The sequence below is a fragment of the Corvus moneduloides genome, chromosome 27 (genome assembly GCF_009650955.1).
Source record: "Corvus moneduloides isolate bCorMon1 chromosome 27, bCorMon1.pri, whole genome shotgun sequence".
NCBI lineage: Eukaryota > Metazoa > Chordata > Aves > Passeriformes > Corvidae > Corvus > Corvus moneduloides.
This window is the reverse complement of record NC_045502.1, coordinates 2,613,826-2,636,704: the sequence shown is the minus strand read 5'-3', so window position 1 is coordinate 2,636,704 and position 22,879 is coordinate 2,613,826. Positions and strand designations below refer to the sequence as shown.

General features: G+C 43.4%; 1 protein-coding gene across 2 annotated transcripts in view; it reads right to left on the bottom strand.

Moving 5' to 3' along the window:
* The window catches only part of EBF2 (EBF transcription factor 2), a 125,912-nt gene that overhangs the window by 24,143 nt on the left and 78,890 nt on the right, over window positions 1–22,879 (bottom strand). For both annotated transcript variants that reach the window (XM_032092149.1, XM_032092151.1), the window contains exon 7: window positions 8,798–8,879. In XM_032092149.1, coding sequence (XP_031948040.1) covers window positions 8,798–8,879 — 82 coding nt within the window. The remainder of the gene's footprint in view (window positions 1–8,797; window positions 8,880–22,879) is intronic.

The following is a 22,879-nucleotide window of genomic DNA, read 5'->3' as shown; positions in this document are numbered from 1 at the left end:
GCTCCCCGAGCCAGCAGGAATGGAAGATGCACTTCTGGACCTCTCTCCACATGTGGTTCTGTTTTTATCCAACTCTCCCATCCATGGCAGGAGGGCCAGAGCCACTTGGCCTGTCACCGGCTGGGACCCAGGCTGAATAAACACAGAATTCTCGGGGACAAGATGAGATGCAAAGTTCAGATCTGGAGCAGAACCTTCTCAAAATTTGGGACCTTTTTTGCTGTAACCTGAAATTCAGCAGAGACCTTTGTCATTGCTACACCACCACCACCCAACTCCTCATCTGCGTGTGGAGAAAGGACACATGGAGATCATGGCATCAAAATGACTGAACTTCCTTCCTTTGCCCCAGCCATTCCCTCTTGCCTGATGGAGGTCACAATACAATTGTTTTATACTGGAGATTAAAAACCAATGTTTTATGGATAAAAGGAGGAGGAATGTGCATTCCACCATGGTCTCTAACTCCCAGGCCCGTCCCTTTCACAAGCCAACTGCTTTCCCCCAGTGAGTATTTCCTGGGTCACGAAGGGTGACCCTTTCCATCTGGAATCAATCAGTCAACTCCTGACAACTTCCTGAAACACCTCACTCCATTTCCTGTTCTCTCCCCCTTCCCTCTTTCCCCCTGGTTTGCTTCACTCTTCAAAACTGCAGGCCACAGCAGCTTAATGTTAGAGGGTCAGACACAGTTAGACTCCAAAACACTACACAAGAACACCTTTGACCTTCAAAAATCTTTACATCTTAGCTAAACAAATCAAGGTCAACGTTTCTTACCATTACCTTGTTAACCATTTCTATGCATTTTTGCCAATACCCTCCTGAATACGTATTTATCAACAACACTTGTTCTCCCAACGTCGTAAACCAGTCCAAGCCCTTTTTAAAATACCCCTGTATTTAGTGCTGATGAAAGGTGATGTGCAAACTTCCCTGGAGATTTAAATTCTCACTTTTGCCCACAGCACTGGCAAATGGCTCTGGTGAGTTTTTCTTTTCCTGCCCTGATGGCACCACTTCTTGTGTATGATGGTTTGGCTTCTTTGCCTATTCTCAATGGATGATCTTTTACCTAAAACCGTTTGTTAATGCAAAGTTTAATCCAAAGGGAATGATCTGAGAACAAAATAGGTCAGGTAGGTCATGGATTCTGGTAATTGAGGGCCAAATTTGGGCACAGACAGCATAAAACCTAAAGATTTTGTGCCACCCAACAGCTGGACCAAACTGTCACCTCTGCTGGGGTTTCAGAGGACAGCAAGAAAGAAAGAGAGAGGGCAATGTGTTATTCCTTCATCCTTCCAAACACAGATCTCATCTCCCTCAGAGCACTGAGGGAATTACAGGATTCTAAGCTGTGTTTTCACAGTCCTTGAGGTTCTCCCTGCCAATCTGCAAAGGTCTTGTTATCAGCTGAGAGGCCACAGCCATAAACCAGTGATTCCCCAGCAGTCCTGGAGAAGTGCTGGAGCTGTATCTCCACATTATTTTTGTTTCCCAGGTGGATTTCTGTAATGCAATCCCCGCTCAGAACCCACGGGGAGGGTTCACCTCCTGTGACATCCAGACAAAGTGTCTTTAGCACATTAAACTTGGCTTCTCTGAGCTGCACTGCCCCTCCTTCACCTCCCTGCACAGCTCAGGGGGTTGTGTTTCTTTATAAACCTTCACCTGGGTACTACAAATTTCCCTCCCCCTCCTCTGTTATATCAGTATTTTTATATTCTAAAGTGTGCTGCTCTTCAAATCACAGATATGCAAATCCATTCACATCCCCAGATATAAAATCTGTATCAGTCACAGACACCTATTTAGACATATGGTACAAACATTCCAGGCATACAGGCATTTACTTACATGTAACATATCTCATCACTGTGTAAATGATCTCTCTCAAAAAATTCCTGTTACCATTCCAAGTGTGGAAAAAATTCTTTATGACATTGTACATCTGGAAACAATATTGCATTCCTGATGCACTTTCCCTTATAACTCTCTAGTCACAGCACCATGTTATTTCAACTTTTCAAAAAAAAAAAAAAACCTACTATGAGGATTTTAAAAAATTATTATTATTATTATTATTATTAATAATAATAATAATAATAATTTTCCAGCTGAGTGGAAGAAAAGATGTCAGGCCTCATCCTGCTGCCTGAACTTGGACAGGGCTCCCATTGATGTCAACAGGAATTTTGGTTGAGGGAGTAACACAGGAGGAGAGCCTGGATATGATGGGTTTGCTTCAGAGTTGGATTAGGAATAAATTAAATAATGTGAAAAAAATGTCAGCAGCCTCACTCTGCTCAAAACTTCCATGGAATTCCTTGGGAAATCCTCCCTGAGACCCTGAGCCTGCAAACCGGGGGCTGACAGAGCAAACAGGGTACTTGGCCTTCACTCCAGGGTCTCGGAAAGTTCTTGGGACACAGGGCTTGGACACCACTCCTGGGTCACTGGCACCTTGTCTCCTGCTATTATCCACAGCCAAACCATGCAGCTGCTTTCACAAAATCATTTTCAACCATTTCCACCTTCTGCCTTTGACACTCATCTTGTTTTAAAGGCTGATGGTGAGGGAATTTGTGGCTTACAGCCTAAATTCATTCCTAGTCAGTTTATACTTAACATTAGCTTTAAAATTATTATTTGCCTTCCTGACCTACCTGAGGGTAATTCCAGGGAGCAGTTCCATCCCTCCTCAGGGCAAGTATTTGAGCCAAGCTCTTGTCTAGCCCCTGTCCCCTTAATGGCCCATTCCTGCACCTGTTCCAGTGTCATTTTGGTCCCTTTTGACTTTAGTTAATCCAGTGTGTTGTACCCAAACAAGAAATCAGAGGGGCACAATGCACAAATCCCCCTCCTTTCTGCTGACAGTGTGAGACAGAGTGGATCTCATCTGTGGTTTGTTTTTAATGGATGAGACATCACTCTGGGAACTCTCTTTCCCCATGGATTTTTGGCCTTCAGATCTGAGCACATTAAGCTCCTTGAGCACTTTTTCTCTTGCAATTGAGTCAGTCCTTCCCTTACTCACACAGAATCTAAAATAACATCACCTTTTGTTGGGTCAGTCAGTACCTGATGAAGAAATCTGCCCCCCTACTAACAGGCCCAGGCTCTGCTGACACCAGCTGCATTTGTTTTGCAATCCATACCTGGGAAATTAGTCCCCCATAATGATTATTCCATGTAGTATTCACCTCTAACAGCAGTTCAGTGATCCCTATCCATATCCCAGCCTGACCACGGGGTTCTCTGGTCCATTCCTTCTCCATCAGCCTGAGCAGGATTTCAGTTTAGAGCAGTTGTGTTTTATCCTCGCTATCCTTTTTGCTTCCTACAGCCTACGTTCCTAACTCCCAATATCATCCCACCCCTCTTAATCATTTTCCATTTCCCTGAGTGACACAGACCCCTCAGAGCTCTGGATTAGAGCGAGCTGGGTGAATTCCCAGCCCTAGCCAGCTTTGCTCACGTGCCTGATGATGAACTGATCCAACCACTCCGAGGTCAGGAAGGAAACCTCCCCAGGGATGCACCTTGTTATTTTTCCTTTCTCTTCCTCCCTAGAGCATCTAGAGGAGGGGGGGTACCTGCCAGGAAACATTCCATGTCATGTTTTCTGCTGAAAACAGAGGGCAATTACTGACCTTTCTCTTTTTGCTCCTAAAAAAGGACATTGGTTCAAAGCTGACCACTGTTAGTACCAATTTCTGCTGCCTCATACCCCTCCCTGCCACTGCAGGACCTGTTTAATCACTGTGCTCCTGGAGGAAGCAGAATTCCCAATCAGCAGGAGCCTAATGTGTGAGCACCAGGTCTCAGCTGAAGCATTTCAGCTGAAGAGCCTCATCTTAATTCCACAGAATTATTGTCCCCCTTTACACACCGGTCGTTACCATTAAAGTATCATTGGGCTTCAATCAAGTTCTGCAGGAGAATTCCTCATTAAATGAAGGGCATCGGTTTTATTTTATTTTTTTATTTTAAGTTCCATTCCTGGGAGAGCCCCTCACTGAGAACACAGCCCTGCCTAACAATACCTCTGTAAACTCAATGAGCAGAGGAGCTGAACTCAAACCCTGTGTTTGAATAGGCAATTCTAGGATGCTTTTTGTCCCAGTTTTCCACCCATCAGCTTTATTTGAAAACACTTTAATTGATAAATAAACAATATTTGCTTCAGTTAAATTCACAAGGACATATTACTCCATCTCTGTGGCTTTTGGGCAGCCACCAAGTAACCATGACATTTTCCCTTAGTCCTAGAAATATTCCCTTTCTTTCAGTTCTAGAAAGATTCTCTTTCCCTGCTTTAGCCACTGACAGACACTGAAGACATGATTCACAATAAAATCACGTTACTACAGGGGAAAAATCCCCACTAAAATAATGATCACACATTCCTTAACTTCTGAGGTAAAACGTGGTTTTCAACAGCACAAAATCATTGCATTTGGTTAAAAAACATAGGCAAGAGATTGTCACTGTGTTTTTGAAGCTGTACTTAATATCAAAGGAAATTTCAAATAGTCAACGTGATCACAAAGCAGCTGGTGTTGCTCTCCAAACAGAAGAATTATAATAAAAAACCACAACTCTTCAGGCATCTGGAGCTGCATTAAATTTACAATGCAGTGTTAATGTAACCTTTCCTCCCTTTTCTCTCCCCACCCCCCCTTTTTTAATGATACAAGTGAAACCTAACATTTAATTTACCTTAATATATTACCAGTATAGTATCAAATATCTAAATCTTGTCATGGATCTGGAAGCAAGGCTGAGGCCAGGCTTGGACACTGGATCCCAGTGCCTTGGAACTTCGGGGCTGAGCCAAACCAAGCCCAAACTGTGCAGCTTCACACCCATCTCTAATCAGAAGCATTAACTTGACACTTTTCCAGCCATGAGTAACCACCCCTCCGAGCTGGAAGACCCAACAGGATGCATTGTAGGGCGCTATTTCCATGTCTCTTACTTGTATTTGTGTCCCAACAACAAAGCCTCAGGTCTGGGCCTTCATTCAGGCTCCATTAAAGAGCAAAAATTGTGTTTGAGGAGACCCTTTCAGGCCCAGGTTTCAGTAGTGATTTAAATGAGAACTTTTATAGAAGGATTCTCTCTGCTGTTTTGTTTAATAACCACAGAACAAAAGGAGTATCTTGATGTTTCCTGGAGGTTTGACAAGCACTACTCCATTGAAAATGAAAATATTTGGTTCTGCAGAGGAACACAAGTAGGAATTCAAACACATTTGGATGAGCATTGCTGCAGAATTCTGTTTGCACAGGGAAAGTGAAGTGCTTGGAAATGTCTGGAAAAGGAGGGACTTAATAACAACAGCTGTACAAATAATTTACTGGGGAAAAAACAGCAGAGGTTTTAGATATGGCCCAAGACTGGAACATAACGAATTAAATCATGAAATGAATAAACCACCCTGCTACACTGTGGTTTTGGACCCTGTTTTTACTCTGCTCACAGGTTCCTGCACTGGCAGGATGCACAACTGTCCCTTCAAACCTAACAAACAACTCTGCCCAGTCAGCACTGTGCCTGGCCAATATCTTAACAATTAAAATAGAAATTAACACTTCCACAGTGTGCAAACAGACCACTTACATTTTAAAGTAATTTTTTTCCCCACTTTTGACTTTCAGAGTTGCTGACAGACCATGTCCAACAAGCAGCAGGCAAAAAGAATTCATCAAAATTTTAAAACAGAAAACTCAACAAACACAAAGAAAAATCAACCAAAAATAAAAGAAGGGTCCAGAAGCCACTGGAATGTTCAAGAGCACTCCTGACTTTGGTTATGTTCAGGGAAGTAACGATGCTATCCTCAGAAACCAGCAGGCAGACAGAAAACAAGCTGTCTTTGCCTATTGTCCTTACTGTTCATCATGGCTAATTTGCTTTGGAACACAGAGCTTTGTTATTCCCAAAGTGTCAAATTTTAGCAATTTGAGCCACTTTTTGTATCTTTTTTTATCCACACTGACCTCTGCAGCCCAGAGCAAAGCTCAGCAACCCACGTGTCCAGCTTTGAAGGAGCCTGAATGAAGATCCTGCTCTCACTCAAAGCCTCAAGAATTCTGCAATTTGTCTCAAAGGTTTCAGTTCTGTAACTCTGAGTAAAGGTTGACATTTTTGGGGGATTGATGAAAAGTAAACTAAACTCAGTGGCTTTAAAGCCTGATCTTGCTTAATTTTGAGGCTTGAACTGAATTCTCACACCAAGACTCAAAGGGGGCGAACTCCTGTGGACTGAAAGAGCAGGAGGAGTTGAAGTTATCCCTGAGAAACAGAACCCTGGAGTTTCACTTGGCTCTGTTTTCCCAGCTTGGCATGTTCCGAGGCAGAAAACCCAGCTGAGGAGTCCATCCCAGCTCATTCTCCTCAATCAAGTGCTGGGTTTGGTACAGAGATCAAAAGCAAGGCCAGGCTGTCTCCCGTACAGGAGAGCTGCCAGGTGGATGGGCTGAGGAGTGAAGGAATTCCATCCCCATCCACGTGGTCCTGCAGGATTTGGTTCAGTTTCCCTGTTTAAGGTTTCCCTGCACATCTGAGGTTGTTGAGCTCTGTCACATCCCCATTTGGGTGAGGTGACACCAAGAATAATGCTGAGACCACTGAGAGATTTCTGGCCCCCCCTGAAAAATTAGATCCAAACTCCTCCTGCAGCTCAGCAGCTGAGGGAAATCAAGGACTTGAGGATTTTTGGGGAGTAGCCAGCATGGGTTTGAAATCAGAGCTGAATTTCTTCAGTATTCTGGTGTGTTTGGGTCCAGAATTTCTCTTTTGGCAGCTGCAACCAATATTCTGTGTATTATGGCAGTGCCTCAGGTCCCCAGGTGTTAATCAGGAGAGCCCTGAGCACGATTTTTTACAAACTCAGAACAAAACCCAAAAAAAAAAAAAAAAAAAAAAAAAAAAGACTATTTATGTTTCCTGACATTCCACAATCAGCTCTTCTTGCTGGCTCCAAGAGCCAACAAGATCTGTTTACATGCTGTAAAAGAGGTTTTCTTTTGCTTTCCAGATTTTTTAGTATTCTTGGCAGATGATAACTAATTGCTGTTTTTTCTGTATGGAAATTGCCACTTGAAAAAAACCTTCAGTATAAATTTCCTAACAATGAGCACCACTTTTTTCCTCATGTCTTATCATCTCTAAAAAACACAGAATGAAGAAGTCACTGCAGTCTCTTTAAACTACTGGTGAAAAAAATTAGGTTGGTCAGGAATTTTTCTTTAAATTTCTTTGTGCTCCAAACAAAAAGCAATAAATCTTTTTTTTTATTATTTTTTGCCTGCATCTCTTTAATTTTTTCTGAGCTTTCAGACGCTTTTGTTTTGCAGGATTTCTCGTAAAAGTTGAAACCTTTTTTTTTTTAATTATTAAATTTTTCATTGCTAGCAGAAGCAGATGAAAAATAAAAATCACTTTTTCTATGAGAACACGTTTTGATGGAAAGTCTTAAGCAACTCTGTAAACTCCTGTGGAGTTTTAACTCCATTTATAAACGAGGAAACTGATGCAAGTGAACACAAATCATGAAGCAATGAAGCAATGAAGCATCAAGTGCCAAACCTAAGGATGTCACCTTCCCATGCCAAAGATCTACAGAAAAACCACACATCCTTCAGTGAGGTAAAATCCGATTTTTGTCAGGGATGTGAGACAGTGAGGGCAAAATAATAACAAGAACAAGGGTGGTACTGGGTTCCATCAGTGAATTTTGGAGGTTCTGGCTGGCAAAGGATTCGTGGACTTGCTCCAAGGCTCTCCTGGATCAGGACCACAGAGTTTCACCAAGGTGAGCAACCCCATTTGGAAGTAGAGACGAAACGAGAGGGAAAACGGCTGATCAAAGGTCACCCAGAAACTGTGGGGTACAGCCCCACCACCTGATTTTATCCCTGGGGCTCAACCTTGTCCCAGAATCAGTTTCAGCCCCACTTTCCTCACCCTTCCCAGGTGACCTGACAGCACATCCAGGCTGTCAGAGCTGGGCCATTCTCTTGGCACTTTCACGGGGGCTGAGCTACAGGTGAAACCCTCTCATTTATTAAACAGAGCTGCCTAAAAGGTGAGGGCATGAGAGCCGTGCTGCCTCTCCTCTCCCCACTGCCACACTCCACCTCCTCCGGTGCTTCTGAGAGCTGGAATTCACAATCCATCAGCCTCGTGGCTGATGGAACCAGTGGCAGATTTCACTGCAAAGCAGCTGGGTCATGGTCCCACGGGGCTTGTTGCTTTTGCTGTGAGATCTTAAAGTGACCATCACTATTTTGGCTTCTTGGTTTGTTGGGGTTTTTTTCCAAAGAAGCTGAAGGGAGGGTGTGAGAGTGTTAGAAAGCAAAAAAAAAAAAAAAAAAACAAACCAGGGAAAGGGGTAGGAAATGAGGAGGTTGCTTGTGTAGCACGTACAGAGCTACTTTGAAAAATTCTGAGGCATCTAAATATCACAAGCACGATCCCTGCTGTGGGCAGCTGTACGTGCGAGTGCTTTGCCCGAGGGTGTCAAATCAAATATCCACTGCTGGTTGGTACAGTACAGCACTTCCCCCTGGGGATTCAGGGTGGAAAAAGAAGGAAGGGAAGGAAAAAAAAAAAAGGGGGAAAAAAAAGGTTTAAACACAACAAATGGAGAAAAAGTTTAACACTGTCTGATATAGCTTATCATAGACTGTCATCATGTTTGTTAGGAGCAATGTAGGAGAGAGGAGAGGGGAAAGGAAAGAAGAACAGAGGCAGACAGCTCAATGCTGAGCCTTATAAGACCTACCTGGAACCGTCTCATATCTCTTGGGTTTCCTGCTGTTTTCAAGCAATTCTGATTGCACTTGAGAAAAAATTTGAGGAAGAATCTGGAAAGATAAAGAGCCACGTCACTTCTATTAACCACAGCAAAAGGTGTTGTTATATTCTTGTTTAAAATCTTCATGAAGTGATTTGCGTGATGGCAGATCTTACAGGACTGCAAGAACTTATCAAAACACAAACAAACCAAACTCTGATAAAGAGAATTTACAAAAACCAACAGGTAAACTATAACCAGTGTGACTGAAATTCACCGTGATGTAAGTGAACATAACTCCTCTGATCTGCACCCACTCCTTCTGCAGGTTTGACCACACAATTTTAGTCTCTTCCTTTATCTCTCCCTCACATTCAAGGTCTTTCTTTGGCTGTCTGGAGGGATTTTCATTGAAACAATATGGGAAGATAATGGTATTGTGGAAACCACAAAACCAACAGGGCAACTCCGAGGCAGATAAGCCTCGGAATGACTCGGAATGTATTAAAAACCCGGGAGCAAACAGAGCTCGGAGAAGAATCTGATGAGGTTTCATCCTGATGATGTTTTTCCTGATGAAGATTCCAGTCGCTAAAGCAGAGGAGCAGAACTGCCAAGAGCCCAGATTATTCCTACCTAGATTTTGAGGGAGGATAAGGAAAACACGAGCTCAAGTGAAACATGACAGCTCACGCTGTCCGAGCAGATAAACCCATTAACATCCCACAAAGTTCTCGTGCCAATTATTTTTGCCCTGTCACATACACCCATCTTCATATGGTTTATTATTCTGTAGAGTTTAGCTTGTCATGCACCCAAGTGGAATCTCCAGCCTGTTGGGGTGACTCACCCAACACTGCATGGAGATTTTAGAGTTTAGAAATATTAAGCAGGAATTTTTCTCTAAGCTTTCCCACCAAATTTTGTCTCACGTCCACGGAGGAGAGGATTCACCCCTTTGTTTTCTGATTAAATCTGGGAATTTCAGAGGTAAAGAAACTGTGTGAAAAGCCACAGTTGCTGGCTTAAAAGCAAAACAAGCAAGTCTTCAAAATTAAGGCATAAGCAAGAAAATTTTTGGCATCCTCTGTTGCAAGTGAAAATATTCTCTGTGATTCTTTCCGTTTCTATTTGTCAGACAAGATGGGTTTAACCGCAACAATTATAATTAAAAAAATAAATCAAAGACTTCGAGATAGATTTAGAAGGAAAGAGAGTTGGATACAAGGAAAAATAAATAGTTGAAGAATTGATTTCGAATACAAAGAACAAGTTATTTATTTATTTCTCTTGCTGAGTGCTTTCCTTAAAAAAAAAAAAAAAAAAAAATCTGCTTTTGCAGTAAGTTAAAGTCCCAGGTGAGCCAGGCCTATTTCCCTTTCTGTTACTATGACAACGATTTTTTACCGCAGTCCCTAAGTCCCTTCAGAACTCACACATTCATGCCTTGAATTAGAACTTTAAAGGAGAAAGATGGATATTTCCTGGGTTTACCAACAACACCCTCCAAACCAGCCCCAGCACAAGACAATAACACAGAAATCCGCTCTCCCTTGTTAGTGCCACTTTCTCTGCACCACTCCCACCACGAGATTTCTCTTCCATCTGCCCCAAAATACAAAGAAAAAGCCACGGGTTGGATCCTTTCGTGTGTTGCTTGAAAAAACAAAACCCCTCTGAAACCCTCACCCACAAAAAAGACCCAGATTGTGCCATATAAAACCACTAAAATCCTCCCTGCCAGGGACTCTTTTGTAATTAAAATGTCCTGTTTTTTAATTAATATTTCCTTAAATCTCTCACAAATGCCTTAGATATTTTTAAAATATTTATTTTCTCGGGATGAGAGTGTTATTTTCTCCCTTTTTCCTTCTCATTTCAGATCTCACTTCACCAGGACACTGAGGTTCAGCAGGAAAGAGGTGTCAGTGCTCAGCTCTCAGAGAGCAACTTCTGCCAGCAGGGCCCTGGGCACCCCATGCCTTCCAAACTAAAAATCCTACACAATTTCATGCCTTGGGAGCAGCACTGAATATATTTTATTAAATAAGTCCTGTCGAGTCCATGCTAAAATCTGTGACCACTTTTATACAAATGATTTGGTGAGATTTTATCCCTAAAAATGTTTTCAGAAGGAAACATCCCCTGCACGCCGGCACCTTCAGACATTCACAGGAGAATTTGAGGCACAAATGCTACTCACAAACACTTCTTTTTATCTTTCCCTCTTCTTATAGTTATAAAAAAGAATATTTGCAGATATGTAAACAGCTTACAGGAGATGTGCCTGTGCAAAGGAAAACTCCAGAATGGAACCAAACTATAAAATGAACCAAGGCAAGGAACTTTTACATGAAAATCAATGAGCGGCTGCCTGATTATTCTGCAGGAAAACTGCAAAAAAAAAAATCCACAACTTGTTACTTCTAAGGAAAAATAAAACAAATTAAGCAGGAAAATGACCAGCTTCTGTTTTAATTTTTTTAATGCTTGCATCCCTTTTGATTGAGATGAGAAAAATGATCAATATGAACTAAAGAATGAGGAAAATGAGCGGGAAAGGCGGCTGGGAGAGAACTTGCTGTGTCAGCTGGGCTGATTTTGGGAAGAGCACAGATCCTGGGGGATTGTGGGTGACACAACCCCAAAAGGCAGCTACAGAGAGGCAGAAATTCCAAATGTCCATGTAACAGCATCCACGAGCAAACTCCGCAACTCTGCGTGGCAAGGAACTAAAATCCCCTTTTTCTGCTAAATGCCTGCAGAAAATCAGGGTTCAGAGCCCCAGCAAACACAAACCAACAGCACACGTGACAATGAAGCTGGATTCCAATTAAATCCAGGCTGAATCGTGCCAAGGGGTGCAATGTCCATTAAAAAACCACAGAAAACAAAACTCCCCCTCTCCCTGAGCTGCCGCAGAGCTGAACATTCCCAGTCCTCCCCGACTGCTCTGCACCAAACACATCCAGACCCACCGAGCCTGGGATGCCCCAGCCTGGATATTTAACCCCAGAAGTTTGGGGGATCCCACTGAGGTGTCTTAGAGGTGCCTTGACTTTCTGGAAGTGCTGGGCTGCTCAAAATGCTGAGAATTTTGCTGCTTTAAGACATCACAAAATCGCCTCGCTCACTTCTGAAAGTGCTGGGTTTGGGTTTAGTACTTCAACATTGTGGCAGAATTCCTACTTGTTTTGCTAAGATGTTTGTTGGAGATGGCTGGATATGCTGCACTAGGACAATTCCCCTCCTATCACCCCAAAATTTCAATTTAATTTCATTTAGCTGCGCACACAGGGATTTTTATCTTTTTTTCTCCAGTTGAACCACATCTCTCTTTTTCTCCTTTTCAGAGTTCCTCCAGTCAAATTTGAGCTGCAACTGGGCACCTGCAGGAAGTATTGGATAGGTTGTTATATATATATACGTACATACATACATATATATGTGTATATATAGATGTGTGTGTATATATATAGGTATATCTATATATATATTTAAGTGGTTGTATCTGGGAAAGGCATTAATATTTATTGCAGCATTAGAATAAAAATGACTTGGGGGGAGCAACGAGGAGGGAAGGTTTAGCACTAAATGAAGCTGATTTAGGGGTAACAGGAGAATTGCAGAAAGATTTTATTAATTTCTTTTAAAAAGACGCTTTATCCAGTTTTTGGCCTTAACCTATATATACATCAATAATAATAATAATTTTAACAAAACAGAATTATATAAAATTAGCTGATTTTGGTGCTTCTTGGCCCATCTTTGGCCTTGCTAAGGGCAGAATTAGGTGGGAGTTTAGCAGGTGACTCTGGCTCCAGCCAAGCAGAGGAACCTTGGCCTATCCTCTCAATATTTCGGGGTGCTGGGGGAAAACCTAAACAAATTTCAGTAAATACCCCTGAGAACTCTGGCATTGCTGAAGAAAAACTGCTTGACTTAATGTACAGACACAAAATTGATTATGAGTATAGACTTCTGTTCCTGTTGCCTCTCTCCATCGCTGACCTCACTGGGTGCAGGTGGATGCACTTGAGAGGTCTCCAGAACACCACCTTGAATCTGTCTCCCTCTTTTTAGAGCTATTTTAGAAGTTCTCCTCCTGCTGGGAGTTCCCACCAAGCCCAGGAGTTCAGCTGATGAATCATTTAAGTGCCCCTTTTCCACTTCAGTACAAAGTCAGCTGTGTTATCTCAACTATTTTTTGGCAATACCTTGAGCAATCCTTGGTGGGGAAGCACCAGGAGAACTCCTGACACAGCTGAGGGATGCAGAGGGCTCCCATGGACGTGGAGAAAGGGTGAGGGCAAATTAAGCCAGGTCTTGCATCAGTTTAACTGTTTCCAAAGCAGCTTCTGACCCACACTCCCATCTTGCTGGTCTATGCCCAAATTATCAGGTTCTGTACCTGGCTAGAACTGGAACCTGTGTTCCACACCTCTGAGGATGTTTATCCACCTCAGATGAGTGAGAAGAATCAAATTGACCTTAATCAAATCCTCTTGGAGTCAGAAAAATCTTCCTGGTGACTTTGGCAGGACTAGGCAGAAGCTCTAAAGCTCAGTCCCACGTGCAGCAGGAGGTGTCGTTTAAAGAAATAAATAAACCCATGAATAATTTTTTAAACCACATCCAGCTTTTGTGCTTCTTTAAAGGTACCGAATCAAGAGGTCCAACATTGGCTGTATGTTAGGAACAGCCTCTGGATACACCTAAAAATTCTGGATACACCTAAAAACTATCCTTTGTAAAGCAAATACTGAGATAATTCCGGCTTTTTTGAGTTGCTGTGGAATTTGGAGTTATGGCCTCAGACATTTTTGGCATGAGAACACGCCTACCATCTAGGATAATTGTGATTACGCTTACCAGCAAATCCTGCGATACCAAAATCTAATGAAAATATAAAGATACGGTGCAATTCTGCTTAAACAATTCAGTGCTTCCAAAAAGTCACAAAGGGAACAAAGGAAAAAACGAGAAGTTGTTATTATGAGAATCAGTTAAACAATATTAAATTTAAATATACTGTGAACTGCAAAAGTGTTATTGCAGTGAGGGCCTGACTCCAACTCCGTCAGAGCAAGGGAATTCTGCATCAGGGTGTCCCATCCTCCCCTCAGGTCACCCGTGTGTGTCTTGGCATGGCCAGCTCTGAGATAAATGTGACAAGGAACCCTACCCAGTGCCCCACTTCAAGATTCCTTCCTTTCAAAGGGCCAGACTTGAAGGTCGCTGTTTCAAACCAATTAATTGCATTTATTTGATATCACCATCCTGATTTTAATGAATATCACAGAAGAAGGCTTCTTTATAATCGGAATATTTATCTCTGGAGTAATTTCGATCTATTATGTCAGGGTGTATTATTAGGGAGCCGATGAGAGAATTTCCCATTTTTTTGCAGCAGTTACAGCCAGTGTGGGATCAGGCAGTGCACAGAGGCACGTTAAATGAACACACACCTTCCACTGCGTGAGAAATGAGCGGGGTTATTGCAGTGAGCCTGAGTATTTATATGATACTCCACAAACAGCAGCTAATTAATCTTCGCAAAACTCCTGTGCATAAAGTGTGAACCCAGTTTAACAAACGTGAAAACCAACATATGTAGGTCAGGAGACTTTTCTGAGTCTGTCAGAGATTCGCTGGGAGAGAAGGGAGCAGGAGTCAGATGCTGAGATCCCAAGCCTAGGCCAGGAGAGCAGGAGTTGGCTGCTCATTTGTCACTCGGGGTTTTTTCAATAGAAAGACTCCAGTTGCACAAAAAAACAACCAACCAACCAACCAACCAATAACCAACTGAAAACACACACACAAAAAGCCCAAACTAACCAACCAAACACAAACAAACCAATCAAAAAGCAGATTAACATTATGCCTGTTATTCCTACCCCCAACCAAACCCTCATTTCCTGATGGGGCAAACACTTCTCCGTCCTCCTGCCTTAATTCCAAGTAATTTCTCACTCACTCCAATTTAGATTTTAGGTTTAAAGTTTAAGTTTTGGTGTGGGAACATTATTTAGGGCCTAATCCCTGAAATGCCACCTGGGGGAAGGCAGAAGTGACTGATTTCCTCTGGCCCTGAGTTCAAAAAAGCCAATGCTGGAGATAGATGTGAAAAAGCAACAAAAACAGGGTTAGGAAATCAGCTAAGGGAGCCCAAGAGATCTGACCAACTTAGAAATCAACCTTAAAATTACAGCCTGGCAGAACCCATCCTAAAACTGCCTCTAATTATATTTTTTTTGCCATGCCAAGAGGTCCTGCTCACACTCAGGTAGATAACACTCTGTTACAATGGATTAAAGAAGACATGGGGTGAAAATATCCTGTATTTCAGATGGATCAAGAGAGAACATTGCACACAAGTCCACAGCAATGGTTGAACTTAATCCATGTCCAACTCCCAGCCGCAGAACAATTCCTAGTCAAATATCCCCTCTCTCTGCAGCCTGGAACATCATATTTCTCTCCACCCTTTATCTAGTGGTTTTGGTTTTTTAAAAAAAAATCTTCGTTTCAAACCAATAATAACCAAATATAAACCTGCAATGTGTCCCCCAACCTCCAAACATGTCAGGAAACTTGATATTTATTTTCTGCAGATTTTCTGTACATTTTGCAGTTTTCATCCCTGAAGCAGACTGTGTCCCCCTCGTTCTGAGCAGGGACGCACCCCCACAACTGCAATTCACACTCTTTGGGGTAAATAAATGCTTCTTCTGTTGCAAAATGATCCCATTTTCAAGAAACACGGGCTGGGGCAGAGTGCCCTGCCGGGTACCCAGGCAGTCATTTCTCAGTGCTGAATGTACTTATTTGCCATGGCCACATTTGCTAAGGGGAAAAAATCCAGAATCTCCAAGGAAAACCTCCTTGTTTGTGCACTCTGATGAAAACCTGACACCATTAATGAAAATAATAATTGAACTCTATGGGCTCGAATTGAAAATGAAACACAACACTAACAGCGTGTTTGTAATTGCAATTGTTCTCCAAAAAGTCTTTGGAGGACTCTTTGCAATTTGAGCAGTTTCCCCTTTATCCTTTGGGCTTTCCCCTTTCCTCCCACACCAAAACTTTCCAGTAACTTCCAAGACAATGGCTAAAAGCTTATTTATCCTGTAAGATCCATATTATTCATGCCATTTGGCATGGGCCCAAATGCCAGAGCATAATCAAAAGTCAATAGGCAGGGAGGTAATAGAGGAGAGGATTGGGCTGACGGGCTGTTGAAAGGGACCTTCAGATAATATTCCCCGGTTTATTACCCTGTCTGTGGGCTCCAACTGTGCTGGGCACGGCCCAGCCACGTTGTGAAATTGTTATTGGGGAAGGGAGGCACAAAGGACAGCAGGGAGGAAAAGCTTTGTGCATCTCAGGGACAGGGAAGTCGAGGCACTGAAAATTCAGTGCCTTGCCCCGTCGCCAGTTGCTTTTCCTGGCAGCAGCCACATCCCATTCCTGCAAGTCCACGCTCGGGGTTTTACTGGTTCTTTTGAATAGTGACACAAATTTCACAGCGCTCATTGCCTCCACTCGTAACACCCAGCAGGGTTTGGAAAACATGGCCAAGGTCTTGCTCTTTACACTCGTGTCAGCCTCAGCAGCACACGCAAGATTTGGAGCTGGGCTGTGCCACCAAACACACGCTCGAGGCTGATCTTCAGTCCTGCTTAAATCCAGTCATTTTCGGTGTCACTTCATCCTCTGAGCTCTACACAGGTGCAAATTTATCTCAGGATCTACTTTGCAAACGCTGCAGATCCCAGAAAGGCTGACAGAGGCGTTAAACGAGCACAGACCTCAATCCCCACTCATTTTTTTTTTCCCATACCGAGAGAAACCTACAATTCATTTCTCTTGTGACTCTTCCATCCTCCCAGCCCATCTCCCTCCAAAACCTCAGTATGTTGAGCCATGCTAGGCTGAACAGTGAGCACCAATTACACCAGCGGCCTCTCTCTGCTGGCTCTGCTGGTTTTTACTGTCGCTGCCAGATGGCAGAGCCCGGCACAGAAAAACTCCCGACCCTGCAGTCAATGCAGAACTTGGAAATAACTTCCCAGCGACTCCAGGAGATCACAGAGCTGCACTGATGTGAACGTTAGGGATGGAACCAAGGTTAGGCTCCCATTTTACACCTGCCAGAGCAGATATCACTCAGCTCAGAGCTCTCAGTCAGTTGTGAAGGGATCTGTCCCCAAACTGGGTTTGTGTGGAATAAACGCGCATTCATTTGCTAAAGAGGCAGATTTACATCCCAGCAGCTCGGGGTCCAGGCACGTTCTGCCTCCGCCCTTCTCCAGGGCTATTCAGAGGGTAGATCTGCACCTATTGTACTTCTGGGTCTAGGCACAGATGACCTTGAATCCGAGCATTGGTGTAACATTATATTCCTATGACAGATTTATGGATTGGCAGATAGGGGTGCATTCAGCGCATTCCTTCCCTAAGACAGGACAGCATCCAATGTTTGTTAGCATCATTAAACTAAAACTGACTTTTCACCTGCTCCCATACCATATGCAGCTGCAAATTTTTAAATTAAACTATGAAGCCATGCATAAATTTACATATATTACAGACTAGCCTCTCCATTTAACATGCAAATGTACTCCAATGTTTCAGAACACCTTCTGTCGCTAATTAATTTGCTGAATTATAATTAGACTAATCCTGCATAATTAATAAGCACAGATTTTTTTTTAATTTCTAAGCAGCTTGATGAGATCATTCACTTCCTTCTATAAACTGCTAAGTAACTGTTAAAAAAAATCTGCAAAGAACATATGTGAAAAGGTATGTTTGATGTCGCATACAAATTCAAACTAGCGGGCAGGCTTCAAGAAAGTCAAGATTAATAGAGGTGTGTGCTTGAGGAGACCGTCAGCACATTATTTTCAGGGGCATGGACCAAGATTTTCTGTGTCTGTTTTATTCCTTTTTTTTTTTTTTTTTGCTTTTATGCCTCGGACCTTCCAAGATCACGGAGTGAGGCAGGGCAGGATGACAGAACCTCGTGTAGGATCAGGAGATGCTCTGATGCCACCCCAGCGCTGTCTCAACCCCTCACCCTGGACATGCTGGGTGTGGATCAGCTCCTTTGATGGGATTTGGAATTGTTTTCACGCCGGCTGCCAAAACCAACTGAGAGCATTCTAGAGAAACAATTAAGTGCTATTAGCACTGGATTCATTCTCTAATGATTAAAATGAAGGGTTCTGCTTTCATGTTGGAGAGCTGGGCTGCAGAGAAGGGCACGTGCCAGAGCAGGTTTAAATGGGCTGGGTTGGAGGCCACAGACTGATGCACAGAGAACCCGTGCGCTTAAAACAGCCCAGTCTTAAGATCTAAAATATCTCTCTCTAAAATAATCATGCAGGGAAAGAGAGGGATCCAAAACATCGCAGGATATTTTGCAAACAAGGATGCCCACAATAATATGAATATTATATTTACAGACATTGTCTGGAGCCTCAATCCCTGTATTTATTTACCTACTTTGGGATGCAGCATTTCAGCTCTACTGCTCCTGGTTTTGGCTGCCCCTCAATCCTCCTCAAATTCAGCACCACCATCACCCTGTGTTTGCCTCAACTGTGAGTAAGCAAAATCTGTGACAAGACCTCCTGCTTCCCAACAAAGGAAGAAAGAAAAAAAATTAATTCCTATCGGAGGGAAGTGTGGCTTGTCTGCTCCAAACAATGCACGTAACCCTCATCTGACACTTCTGCCTGAGGTTTCAGTTATTTTTCTATTAATGTGGACAAATGCTCTTCTTTATATAAATACATCGTTTAAATTGACCTGGGTTGTGCATAAATAGAAAACATAAAAGCTTAAACAGGACAAGTGCTTGGCACCGTGTGCCAACCAAGCCTCTTTCTAGTATTTCCTACTGGACAGTCCATAGGAAATCACTCGTTTTTAAAAATAAAAATCAAACCCAACAACCTTCTGGCCCAAGGAAGACAGGAAATTATTCTGCTGTGCTTGAACTTATCAGAACCTCCTCAGAGCAGAGAGGTCCTTGTGAATGGCACATGTTGAACAAAGGCCTCTCTTTGGGGGAAGAAATATTGTCTTGAAATTAAAAATACAGGAAAATGGCACTCTTGGAATCCTGTCCACTCCCAAAGCACAGCAGTATCATGAGATCACCACGGACTGAAGGACTGAACATGGAACAGCTCTAACAATTCTGTGTTACCAATTTACAGACAGCCCCAATAGATGTTGTTTTCCTAATAGCCACTGGACACATCACCAGGTGACAGAGGAAGTTAAAGAGGAACAAAGGAAACATCTCTCTGCCTCATCCATCTCCATTTCTTACCTTCCAATATCCCAACTCAGCAGACAGAAAAGATGTAATGAGTTAAGAAAAAAACCCCATCAGGATTAGGTCTGTATTTTTCCCTCCACGTTTCTGCCTGCACTTATATCTTTTTTAAACCATGGATGAATTGGCCCAAAGATATATAGGTCACATGGCTGAGGCAGAAATAGAATCTGTATCTCCAGAGCCACGGTGCTGGTACACGAGCAAGCCCCTGAAATTCTTTAAAGCTATTCCAGTTTTGTCAGAAGAAGAGATTTTGCAGCCACAGCATGAGGCCAACCCCAAATATCAACACCCACATCTTTCAGATTTCTGGTGCCCGGGGCTTCCCACTATTTCCCAGTTCTTTGGCCATGGAATCTGCCTCAGCCGAAATGATTTTTCACTTTTTTGTTGTTTCAACTCCTGATAAAGATTGTGTGTGTGCACATCTGCCTGTGTATGGAGAGGCAATTTTGCTTTAAAGAGAAAAATTCTGAACTCTGAACCCCACGCTTTCCTATATTTTAACATATATCCTCAGAAATCAACTCATTTTCCAGAGACTTAATATTTTAGACACATATGCACCATCTTGTGTTTATGAGGAACAAGAAAATTCCTTACGTGCTGCAAAAAAATTAATACCTTTCAAGCGATCCCACCTCGTACTGCAGTCATTTCATTCATTCATCCCTGGGTACTGGCCTCCAAGTTTAATTAACCTTTTCAGTACCCTCTGATGTAGCACATACAGAGACCAAAAAGGCAGCAGGATTTTGGGGTATGAACTCTGTTAATTGGCAAAGAGGTGAGATACCAGTGAAGAGAGCTGATACGGTTTTTTCATGGTCTTATTGTGGGGTTGTAGGAAAGGGCAGGAGGTTGTGGGAAGGACCAGAACAAGCTCCAAGAATAGGTTTCATGCAACAAGACCAACTACAAGTGCCAAGTCTTAGCTCTGAAACAGCCCAAATATTCTTGAAATACATCACTAAAACCACACTCCTTAAAAGTGCTTTAAATTGGGCACCCAGCAATCCCAGCATGGTAAAATCCAAGCACTTGGGCAGTCCCTTTGCTAGAAACTCGTGGCTGCAGGAAGTTGTTTTGCCCCTGGCCAATACTTTATGCTACAGGAGAAATTGCTTCCCTTCACTCCTTCCCTCTCCCTCACGTGTGCACACACCCTCACGCACCCCAGGTTGTGCAGTGATGTTAACAGCAGAGGAAAATTGCTTCCTGACCTTTCCAGTGATCAATTTACACCCTGAAGCATGAGATTGCTTTCATTTCGGTGTGTATGTGTAACACCTATTCCCACACCGCTGCAGACAATGCAGAGCCTGCCGCTCACCTGAGCTAACAGAGTTCATATGTTCAGAGCCAGCTTTAGCAGGAATCTTCCTGCAGGACACGGAATTCTGGAGAGGGAGCTGCTCCTTCAGCACAGGCTTTGTGGGGAAGGTCGCAGCTTTGATTTCCCCCCTGACCACCCCAGCACGTCTGTGTGTATACTCATGAAGTTTTTGTGTTCAGCTACAGAGCCTTTCCCTCCGGCCGGAGCCAAGAGCATTCCCAGGGCTGCTGGGAGAGATTCTGAGTTAACACTTGGAAATTTCAGCTCCTGACCTTCCACCCACTGAAAGTGCAGATGCACTTTTTTTGCACCAAATGCAAAAATATCCTGTTCCTGGGCCTCTTCCCATGGGGGTTACAGACCTGGCTTTGGACTCAAAACGTCAAAAGGGGGCCACGAGGATGGGGAAGGGTCTGAAGGGGGCACAGGAGGAGCAGCTGAGGGCACTTGGATTGTTCAGCTGGAGAAGGCTGAGGAGAGACTCAGCGGGGTCTGCAGCTTCTCTCTGCTCTCTGTGAGCAGGGACAAGACCCAGGGAAGGGCTGGAGCTGTGCCAGGGAGGGTCAGGTTGGATATCAGGGAAAGGTTCTTCCCCCAGAGGGTGCTGGGCACTGCCCAGGCTCCCCAGGGAATGGGCACGGCCCCGAGGCTGCCAGAGCTCCAGGAGCGTTGGGACAGCGCTGCCAGGGACGCCCAGGTGGGATTTTGGGGTGTCTGTGCAGGGCCAGGAGCTGGATTGAGGATCCCTGTGGGTCCCTTCCAGCTCAGGATATTCCATGATTCTACATCTCCTCAAGGGGAATTGCAGGAGGCTGAACACTGCGGGCAGTTTGGGACAAGTTGAGTGACCAAACTTTCTATCCCCACCCAGTTTCTGATCACACAACTCCATCCAGTGATGGACAAAGACCCCAAGTCCCCAGCAGCCTCCCAAAGTAACCAAGAGCCCACCCAGAGCTGGTCATTCCCACACAGCATTGTTCGGGGTTGGTTTAAATTCCATTAAGGGAAGACTTCTGCAAGGCTCTGCTTTATGACCAGACTAATGAGCTCGTGAGAGGGCTCCAGATGTTTCCAAACACATTCTTCACTCACTTCAAATCCTGATATTCCTCCCCAGTTTGTGGAGATCCCAGGGACCGAGGCTGGTGCTGAAGGAGGGGTTGCAAAAGCCAGTGATGAGGCTCTGTCAAGAGCCTGGCAGTGACAAAGCTGGACACAGACCCACATTAACTGAGCTTGAAAAACTTCTCAGGGAGAAAATCCAACCCACTTTATCTCTTGGAGATGTCCAACATATTTCTGTGCACACGTACTCCATGTTTTATGTGCAGGCACACACACATCCACGAGAGCACAGATTGCCAGCTGACAGTTGGCTTCTTGATTGGAAAATCCTCCTGTTTGGATGCCTTGAATAACAAGGTACTGTTCCAGATGCATCATCACAACGTGCTCTCCACCGAGAAAGGTCTCTTGGCAGTTCCCAGCTTTAGGACTTCCTGCCCATGTCCCTGGTGCACCGAGAGCCTGATGTGTGCAGTGAATTTTGGATTTGCTTTTCCCTTCCCAAGTTCTACTGCAGCCATCATTCCCGGAGAAAAGTTTTCGAGTGCCTGCAACATTTGCTGGATGTTTTCTTCATTTATTTAATCCAGATGTTTACATTTTAAATAATTGAGAAGCTGCTATGGTAAATAGACATCAAGGAAGGCTAATGGGAGTCGCGCTGCCGTTAGGGAGAACTTGTAGGATGAGACACTGGATAAGGACTCAGTCCCTGCAGTGTCAGGATGGGTTAGGGGAAGGAAGGAGTGCAGCTTGTTGGAAAACATTAAATCAGTGCAATCCCTGACACTCAGAGAGATGCTGAGCAAGCTGTGGCACAAACTGCACAGGACTTGTAAGGAAAAATAGATCCTGAGCTTTGCCATTGTAAAATTCTGTTTCTTCATATGGTTTGATTTTTTTAAAACAAAAAAAAAAATAAAAGGAATTATTTCCGTTTCTCCACTTTTAGACCCTCTCACCAAGCTCATCTAACAGCAAGGGTGGTTTCTGAGGCTCCCAAATGAAATGCTGCAGTTGTTGCTTGACTAAAGCCTAAGTAGGGTTGCTTTGATTTAAGGCTTCAGGACTGACAGTGAAATTTTCAGTCTGAGGGAATGTGGGCTCTACTCAAAACACTGGAAATTTGCTATCCTAATTTTTGCCTCCTAATTTAAACTCTCACTTTGTTTTAATTTAAACCTCCTAAAAACCAACCTTAACCTCACTGAAGTCAAGTCAGGTTAAGAGGAAGTAACACAATGTGCAGGTGCGCAGTAGCTTTGAAAAATTGATTTTTAAAAATCCCTTCTTAAATTCCACTGCTGTA